The following is a 9,877-nucleotide window of genomic DNA, read 5'->3' on the forward strand; positions in this document are numbered from 1 at the left end:
TCAACAGCACCGAATCCATCTAGTTGAAGCCGAGTCCGAGTCATGATCAACTAAACAGTACGAAAACGACGTTGCGTTCAGTTGAGATGGAAATGATAACTTTCCACCATTGAGTCCGAGCAATTCGGCGGCACCGATGAACAAGCCTTCGTTATTGTGACCACAACCAATGGCTACATTGTTCATCAAAGCCGAGCTGAGAGTTAGGGTTTCGGTGATGAAGTCACCGACTGTGTATGAGCCGTCACCGTAAGTGAGATCTAATTGGAGAATGCCTAACTCGTTCCTAAAATGGTGGGACCTTGTAGATCTTGGTCTTCTTCTTGTCCTCGTCCTCTCGACGGTTCGAGATCTGATTGGAGAATGCCTGTAAGGGCTAAATGTAATCGAGTGGAGAGAGAGAGAGAGAGAGAGAGAGAGAGAGAGAGAGAGAGAGAGAGAGGGAGTTTAGGATTAATGGTAGAGAGTGTAGAAGATTTTTTTTTTTTTAAGCTGTTAAGGTTAACCAAAAACAAAAACAAAAAGAATTAAAACGATTATGATTTCTTATTTTTTAAGAAATGATTTTAGTTTAAATTAGATTTAAGGTTTTTTAAAAAAAATTAATTTACTTTTTTTAAAAAAATTTCTTAGTTGGCTTTTTTAATTAATTTAAATGCTGACATGACATTTAAAAATGTTAAATATATATCATTATTATTATTTTATAAGCCACGTCAGCAAATAGTATATTCCGTTTGCCACTTTAGCATTTTCCATAATTGAGTTGACAGTAAGGACCATTTTAAAATGAGTATAAAAAAGAAGGGACTCACCTACGAACAAAATGTTTATGGACCAAATCGAGAAACTGCCCAAAATGTAGAAACCAAAAGTGCATTTACGCCAAAATTAAACTAGCCTAAAACAAAAAACATAAAGCATCAACATATACAACAAAACATGAAACAAACAATTAAACTAAACTACATTAAAACATATCAAACCAACCTAGGAATTGAAATAAGAACAAAAGAACAAAAAGGACAGTTTATAAACCACCTAAAATCATATTAAAACATGTCAAACATAATTAAAAACATCTAACAAATCAAATATAACAAATGGAGAAACTATATTAAGAAAATCATGTGAATCATGTTAAGCAAAGTGGGAAACCATGGAAAAGAAGCTCACCTTGCTTTAGAATCACAGATTTGAAGTTGTTTAACCGACCTCTTAGTGCCTACAACACAAAGATTAGATTGAGGACAAGAATAATCAAAAGAACACAACAATAGTTAGTAATCACAACTCAAGAACAAGAGATTTGAAAAAGGTTTTGAGAAATCAATTTTTGGAAAATAGTTTCTGCCTTAGAACTAACTAAAGAGAGGTTTTTAATTTGTAAAAAACATGCTAAGGGGCTGTGTGTGAGTTTTAGAAAGGAGAATTAGGGTTTTAGAGAAGATGAAAGCTAAAAAATAACTCTCTCTAGCAAGGGTTTTAATTGGAGGTATAAGATGAATATTTATCAGTTAAAATTAGGGCTTTTAGACATTTTAATGATCTTTAGACGTTCTCAAGGGTCCATGGGCCGACCCACATCATAGTATTATGTTTTAGGCCCTTAAAATGAAGTTTTAAAACCTAGAAAATCGGACTGCCCAGTTAGCCCAACTTGAAACAGTCATAACTCACTCAATATAAGTCCAAATTAGGAAATATTTGTGTTCACATTGAAGCTTAGGAAGTCTACTTTCCAATGAAATAAACCTCACTCAAATATGCTTTGTGGATCAAATGTTATGGTCAAAATAGTGAGAAGATGTCATTTTTCAGTATCGATTTCAAAGCGATTTGAACACTTTTGAGTTGTGATTACTTCCAAACTATTGTGAACTCTTTAATTACCCTTTGTTGACATATGTCAAGCTCATCATTGGGGCCAGGGACCAAAATTTATTAATGGGTACAAAATGTGGTGTCTACAAGCAATTTGTTTCCACCAGTTCTTGATTGTAGATCTCGTTCCAATAGACGCTTATAGAGTTAGAAGGTTACAGAAACCTCACAGATCTCACAGAAGTAACTCACAAGTCTTTCAAGGACTTCTAAAATGTAATTAGGGTTTTCTTTTTATACCTAGTAGTGTTGGATTGAAACCCTATCGCGGGCTTGGGCCTTATTTAAAATTTGCAAAACAAAATTTTCGATCGGTCAAACATATCTTTTGATTGGTTGAGCTTCGCAGTAGCTTGCTTCTTATTTTTGCAGTTTGACAGTTCTTGAATCTTGACTTGAACAATCTTGAGCAATGTCTAACACCTAATCTAAACATATTTTTGTTCTCAGTTTGCTAACATACATAAATTAAGAATCTAAACATTTAATCCTAAATATTTAGAACCTAATAGCTTTTAATTTCATAGATCAGAACATAAGATTGGAATATTTGGTAGTCTTAAATTCAATGGATAGTGAATCTTTTTTCTTTTTCTTTTTTTTTTTTTTTTTTTTTTTTTTTTTTTTTTGAGAACCACAAATTCTATTGAGCAATTTTATAATTTGTATTTATAAAGTGAAATCAAAATTGTATTCTTATATTTGCTGGTTATAATTTGATGAAATTTATTCAATTTTTTAATTCATTGTTGTTGTAGGTTCTTTAACTATGCTAGGAGATTGTACAATTCAAACAATTTTTGATGATGTAGAGCCTAATGAAGAGGATAGAAGTTGTGTCCTTGTTGTGGAGGATTAGACTTGTTGGATTAATTTAGTAGCTTTTTTTTTAATTTCTTGGACTTGTTAGATTAACTTCTTGGTTTGTAATTATCCTAAACTGCTGGGATTTATTTTGTAGCTTTTTGAACTTGTTATAATAGTCTTAGATTTGGACTTGTGGGATTTATTTTGTAGCTTTTATTTTTATATTTAACAGGTGATCTTAGCTATGATTTATGATTAAATGGTGATCTTAGCTAGGTGATTTATTTCCCCTAAAAAAAAAAAAAAACTAGGTGATTTATTAATTAATGATCTTAGCTATGATTTATAATTAACTAGTGATTTATTAATTTATAATTAACAGGTTTGTAATAGTCGTATGATTTGCCATTTAGCCCTATATGTATATATTGGGCCATGGTTTGGGCTACAAATTGGGCCCTGAAGTGGCATGGCTGGACAGGGCTTGCATTTTTGAGGGTTTAAAAATCAAACCGTTTATTAAAGGGGGCAGGTTCGGATAATAGAGGTGCACCCGTAGGCTAAGATTTAGACATAAAAAAACCCACACCGAACTTAATCCGTTGCCATTCTTATTTTGGGCCAAGAATAAAGAATAATGAAGTAGATACCATAATTGTGATATTCTATCATTTTTTTTTTGAGAAGTGTGATATTCTATCAATTAAAAAAAAGAAAAGGGGTGCTTGATAGAGGAGTTTGAGTGTTTTTGATATACGTGTGGGTAAAAAAGTGTGTTAATGTATTTAAAATGCTCTAAGGCCTCGTTTGAGAGGAGGGAATGGAATGAAATAGAAAGAAATGGAAAGAATAATTTTAGAATATTCTTCTATTACCTTGTTTGAGAGTTTTAATGGAGCGAATGGAAAGTCCATTTCCTTATTTGAGAGTTTAAGTGGGAGGGAATGAAATGGGTGGGAGAGAGCATTCATTCCTCTCTATTCCTTTTAAACCTAAAATTTTCATTCCCCCTGAAATTAGGAGGAATGAGAGAGAATGAAATTAGATTTAATAATTTTTTTACTAAAACTCCCAAAATACCTCTATATATTCAACCCTTTATTTTAAAACAGGGGTCTAATAATAATATTGTCATAAAATGATTCCATTCCATTCCCTCTATGTTGCTCTCAAACAGGATTACTTATATTTCATTCATTTTCATTCCTTTCCATTCCTTTATTTTAAAATATCCAATCAAGGTTATTTCATTTCATTCTTTTCTACTTATTTCCCTTACTTAAATACATTCTATTCTATTCTATTCATTTTGATTCGCTTATGATTATTCCATTCCATTCCATTTCCTTATGAACTCCCAAAAGGGAGCTAAAGTTGCTTGAAATGGCCTCCCAAACAGCCTAGAACCTCTTGAACATCAAAAAGAATTTCCACCTAAACTTTACCCGTCGGACTTTTTACACTGCTGCCTGCTTGGAACTGGGTTGGCCGCTGCTGGAATGTCTCAGACTCTCATTCCACCTTCACTCCCTTCTTCTACTCTCTCTGAAAAGTCTAATCTCCTAAACCAACCCTCTCCATTCTTTTCATACCCCACCTTTCGTCACTGGTGGCACTTGCGGAATCGGTTACATATTTTTACATACATAGATAAAAAGAAGTCTTGGAATTTATTTTCTTTTCCTCTTTGGTTTGTGAGAATTGAGAAATTAATTATATTGTGAACTGGGAATTGGGTTTTGTTTTTTCTACCTTTTAGGCATGCTATTGTGGAGGAATTGGTGGGGTTTGGAGCCAGAGTGTACACGCGCTGTCGGAATGAGAGTGAGCTTGATGGGTGTCTGAGTGAACGGGATAATTTGGGTTTTGGGGTTACTGGGTCAGTCTGTTACGTGTGAGAGAGAGGAGCTTATGAGCACTGTGTCCACTTTGTTTGATGGGAAGCTCAACATCCTCGTAAGCTTCTTCATTTCCTCATTTTTTACATAAAAAAACATTGAATTTTGTGTTTCCCTTATTGGGTTTCAAAATGTTATGTATTGTATCTATTTATGTTCCCGTTTTGAGTTTTAACATGTTATAATTTAAAGTTTTGAACTGCTTTTCCTGTTTACTGAACTGGAAGACTGGCTTGTTTTTGATCCGTATATAAATATTGTCGGGAGAAACATACGGAAATCGGTAGTGGATTTCACAGCTGCAGGATTTTCTACTCTCATGGCAGCCAATTTTGAATCTGTTTTCCATATTTTTCAACTTGCTTATCCACCTCTCAAAGCATCAGGAGTGGGAAGCATTGTATTCACCTCCTCTGTATCGGGTTTTGTTTCACTGAAGTCTATGCCTGTTCAGGGAGCTACCAAAGGTAATTTACCTATCAAATGAATGTATCCATGTTCCTATTAATTTTAAACTCAAGAAGCTTATAGAGAAATTTTGGTTATTTGTGATTCCAAGAGCAATTAATCAACTTACTAAAACTTTGGCTTGTGAGTAGGCAAAAGACAATATAAGAAGGAGCAGGTATCTCCAGATTGTTATGTGACCACTAATCGTGTGCAACATCATGTTTGAATTAAGGCTGTTGCCTTCATTCCTCTATGGAAGTTATCCCCCACACTCCCACAGCCATCCACCGATTTTTAAATGAGACATTTCCATCTGTTCTCTTCTTTGTTGTGTGTTCTTGCTTTTGATTTTTAAATGAGACATTTCCATATGTTCTCTTCTTTGTTATGTGTTCTTGCTTCTGGTTTGTAAAAGTGGCATTTTAAATTCCATCCAATGTGAACTGGATGAGGATAAGAGGTAAATTTGTAGCGCTCCTGATCTATTCATCTTGCCAATGGGAAAAACAATGAAAAGGATAAAATGCAAAGTTTTCCTTCAATGTGGTTTTGTGAGTTTTATAGGGTTCTCTAACATCACGTTTTAAAGTGAGCTTGGTTCAGCTTTTTGTAATTGTTATTTTTGAAAGAAAAAAAAGGCTGAACCAAATAGGCACTAACTCTGTATATCCTTCGGGCTTGGGCTTCATTAACAAGAACGGAACCAAAAACTTCTTCTGTGGACCTAGAGTCCTAAAATGCAATTGGATGAATTTCAAAATCTAACACTCTCACACACACATATATATACATGTACGTGTAGGTATATATGTGTTTGCTAAAAAATTTCGTACATTGCGAAAGATGACTAAACTAATATTATAGGGAAATTCTTGATTCAATTTCTTAGATTTTTTATACTATATTCCATATAAAAATGAGAATTCATAGTTGATCTCAAAATATATGGACTAAGATTTTGTTTAATTGACCCATGATCAACATCTTAGCTCAGGTTATATTAATAATGATCTTATGTATATGCATATTCCCTCTTATAGTATATGAGCTTTCTAATCATTTAAGACCTATACTCTTCGAGAGAGAATACAAGATATTTGTATTTATAAATTTAAGTACTTATAAATTTAAGAATACAAGATAACCATAACCATGTAGATGAATATGCAATAATTTTAGAAAATGCCAAGGAGAGAGGTTTGTGCATCCCACTTACTACAATCCTTTCTTTTCTTTTATTTTTATTTTTAAAATTTTAATTTCGGAAAGCACTAATTGACTATATTTATTTATTTTTCCTTGCATAAAAATAGTTGTAGTCATGCGAATATTCATGGGTTTACAATCATGCCTTGTTGCAGTACCAAAAATATATTCCAACAATGTGTGTCTGAACATCATTTTCTGCTGCTCATGGTAAGCTGAAGCCATTTACAGTTATCCCTCCATCAACACAAATGGTCTGACCGGTTATGTAAGAAGCTGCAGGTAGGCATAGGAATGCCACCAAGGAAGAAACTTCCTTTGGCTCTCCACCACGTCCAAGAGGGGTTTGAGAGATAACAGCCTCCAAAAAATTTGCATTTCTCACCGAAAACTGCAAAAAGAAGAAAATATAAATTGTCATGGTTATCATGATTCATGTTAATTATTATTATTTTAAAATTTTAAGTTGGAACCTAACTTAGATAATGACCTCTTTGAAGGAGCCAAGGTATTATAGAATACTGCAGTAGGTTAAATTCAGTAAATTGTTCACATTTCTTAGCACATGAAAAATGCAAACTTACAATTGTTTGTTTATTGAGAGTGTGCATTGTACAACTCGTTTGGAAGGGGAGAAAGGAATGAAATGGAAATGAATGAAAAAAATAATTTTAGAATATTTTTCCTTTTCTTGTTTATGAGTTTTAATGAAGTTCATTTTCTTGTTTGAGATTTTAGGTGGAAGAGAATGGAATAAGTAAGAGAGAACACTCATTCCTCTCTATTCTCTCAAACCTCAAATCTTCATTTCCCTCAAAACTGGGAGAAATTTGAGTAAATAAATTAGATTTAATAAATTTTTTACTAAAATTCTCAAAATACACATATATTTAGTCATTTATTTTAAAATAAGGGTCTAATAGTAAGCTTAGCATAAAATGATTCAATTCATTTCCCTCTTTGTTACTCTCAAACAATATTAGTTAAACATGGTTAATTAACATTCTTCACAAGCACTAGCACACTTACACTTTCAGCCAGGGGAGTTTTGATATACCATGGCGCAACAGAGTTACTCCTTATGTTATCCTTTGCCCACTCACATGCCAAATTTTTTGTGAGTTGATTCATCGCTCCTTCAAATGAATATCAGACAAAAGCTGATCGCATTATTTGATGTCACAGCTGAAATTTATAACCCATAAGCTTGCAATAAAAAGTCAATTATAGTACAAAGAAATTACCTTTAGCTGCACCATATATAGTTGCTCCCATATTTACGGCTACTACACCAGCAATCGAAGAAACGAAAACAATGCTTCCTGCTCCCGAAACTTTCAGAAGAGGATAAGCAAGTTGGCTCAAGTGATAAGCTGATTCAAGATTGGTAGACATGAGAAATGAGAAATCTTCAGCTGTGTACTCCAAGGTTGGTTTCGCTCTGGCCGTTCCCACATTGTTTATCTAAAACCGGGTGACATTAACTATTAATTGATTGTATTAACTGCAAAAGCACTAATGAAGTGGCTCTGACCAAGTAATATTCCAATGCCATTTAAATTGTTGATCAAGATTGATCTTCAAAAACTGAAGCTGAACATATTTTAGTACAGAAAAGAAGGTAAAAGAAGATTGATCTTCATCAACTTTGGAGTATGCTCTAAAATATATGCCATGCAAAACGCAGTGATGTAGAGGAAATAAAGGACTCACAAGGATGTCGAGTTTGCCATTAAACATAGACGAGACTGTGCTCATTATCTCCTCTCGTTGGGTTCGAGACGCTACATCGCAGACTGAACCAGAGACTCGAAATCCCTTCATCTTCCACTCATGTAAACATTCATTGAGTTGAGCTTCGTTTCGAGAGCATGTATGTACGGTAGCCCCCAGGCCTGCCAATTCCTCAACAACAGCATACCTAGCTAGTCACAACACACAGTAGTAAATAACAACAAATAAAAAGAATAACTGAATAATGTGTATTCTATTGTATTTAGCGATTAAACTATACAAGGATATCATGAGTATTACTAAATCTAGGGTCTACTACAACATAGACATACTAATACGCTAATACTTTACCAAAAAAGAAAAGAGAGAAAGATATATATAGACACACACAATAGTGATAGTAAGATAGGCCTAAGATAGTGGCGGCTCTAGGATTATTTTTTAGGGGGATCAAGAAGAAACATAAATTATACAAAATTTAAAACAAAAGAAAACTTGAATACATCAACATCAAAAAAAAAAAAAAAAAAAAAAACTGAAATACATAAAGTTTTACAATTGTTTTTTATGATATTTCATATATTGAAATTGTTAAATGATTTCTTCATTATCAATCATTTGAGTTACATTTTTTTAATGTACACAGCTAAGCAATCATTCATCCATTGAACTCCCATTGATCCATTGGATTTATTAATTTTTTCCCATATTTTAAATCAAATTAGTTTGTTTGTTTGTTTTTTTTTTTGGTGTGTGTGTTTAAAAATGCTAAGATATTGTTAAGATGATTATATTCAAACTTATTTTAACTGGACTTAAAAAAAAAATTCATGATCAAGGTGGAGCCGCCCCTATGACCACTTGTATATGGATTTGGGTTGATATAACTCTGATAGCAGAATTTCACAAAACAAAAGTTAAAACAGGAGGTTATTTTATTTATTTAGTGTAGATACAGGGATTAAACTCTGGATACAAACCTTACAAAGAGGGATGAATGCTATTATGTCATTAAATTATTGGCAAAACAGAAGGTTATATTTTATTTCAATATATATATATATATATAAATTGACTAGTTTAGAATGATTATGATATCATGAGTAGAGTTTTAAATGATTATTTTATTTCTGATAATAAAATAAATAAATCTTTTTCGGGTTAAAGTCATACCGTAGAGATAAAATATAATCGATAGAAAGATACTTCCTAATAACGGGTTGGATATTTTAGCCAAATAAATAAACAGATTTTACAAAGGGCTTACCCCATCTAACATGGACGAGTAGTAACCATCTTTGATGTAAAAAAATAAATAAATAAACAAGCCGGCTTTAATTAAAGATATAAAACCATTTAAAGAAGGATGAAATAAGTTATATTACAAGGAGAGAAGGAGATACTAAGAACACATTTCAGAAGGAAAAAAAAAAGGGGGGGGGGGGGTGTTAGGCAGAGAAAGAACCCGATTCCTTTGGTTCCACCGGTAACAAGAGCGGTCATTCCTTGAAGGGACCACCTGCTTTCTCTGTTAGCCATTTCTTGTCCTGCCATTTATCTCTCTTTGTTGCTACAATGTTTGCTGTGTAAGTAGTAGTGTTTTGTACTTCTCCGAATGGGTTCTATTTATAGTTGCCGTAGATAAGGCGAAGAAAGTCAATAGATGATAAGGCGGCATTAAGATTGTCTCAACTACTGACATCACACATGACGTCTCTTTGTCCACAGTTTTTTTTCTTTTTTTTTTCAAAGAAGTTTATTTTTACGAATTTTTATTGGGACAAAGTTTAGGAATTAGTTTTAAAAGAAACTTTTCAAACTCTAGTAAAAAATAAAAAAAAAATTAATATAACTATGTATTTTAAAAATTGAACAATTTAATTGCACGTTTTTCATGT

General features: G+C 32.9%; 1 protein-coding gene and 1 long non-coding RNA gene across 3 annotated transcripts; one reads left to right on the forward strand and one right to left on the reverse strand.

Annotated features, from left to right (window-relative positions):
- The first annotated feature begins 4,086 nt into the window (after positions 1–4,086).
- Positions 4,087–6,487, forward strand: LOC115985509. The gene is made up of 3 exons (XR_004090591.1): positions 4,087–4,647; positions 4,817–5,056; positions 6,401–6,487. It is a non-coding gene; the product is annotated as an uncharacterized LOC115985509 (long non-coding RNA).
- LOC115985478 (tropinone reductase homolog At1g07440-like) lies at positions 6,319–9,560 on the reverse strand. Of its 2 annotated transcripts, XM_031108421.1 has the most exons (5): positions 9,445–9,560; positions 7,959–8,166; positions 7,490–7,709; positions 7,275–7,381; positions 6,319–6,636 (listed from the first exon to the last, which is right to left on the reverse strand). In XM_031108421.1, exons 1-5 carry the CDS (start codon positions 9,531–9,533, stop codon positions 6,451–6,453), a joined length of 810 nt encoding a protein of 269 aa, XP_030964281.1. In that variant the 5' UTR covers positions 9,534–9,560; the 3' UTR covers positions 6,319–6,450. The 2 variants fall into 2 exon arrangements, with proteins under 2 accessions (XP_030964281.1, XP_030964284.1); XM_031108424.1 differs by lacking the exon at positions 6,319–6,636 and having other exon boundaries at positions 7,313–7,405.
- Positions 9,561–9,877: the final 317 nt, after the last annotated feature.

Source organism: Quercus lobata, chromosome 1 (genome assembly GCF_001633185.2).
Source record: "Quercus lobata isolate SW786 chromosome 1, ValleyOak3.0 Primary Assembly, whole genome shotgun sequence".
In the NCBI taxonomy this organism is placed as follows: domain Eukaryota; kingdom Viridiplantae; phylum Streptophyta; class Magnoliopsida; order Fagales; family Fagaceae; genus Quercus; species Quercus lobata.

Bases quoted from the DNA above. Each gene is read 5' to 3' on its own strand.
- LOC115985478 (XM_031108421.1), bottom strand. From the start codon at position 9,533: ATGGCAGGACAAGAAATGGCTAACAGAGAAAGCAGGTGGTCCCTTCAA. The intron at 8,167-9,444 runs GTTCTTTCTCTG...GTGACTAGCTAG, and splicing joins GGTGGAACCAAAGGAATCGG to GTATGCTGTTGTTGAGGAAT. The intron at 7,710-7,958 runs GTGAGTCCTTTA...ACCCGGTTTTAG, and splicing joins ATGGCAAACTCGACATCCTT to ATAAACAATGTGGGAACGGC.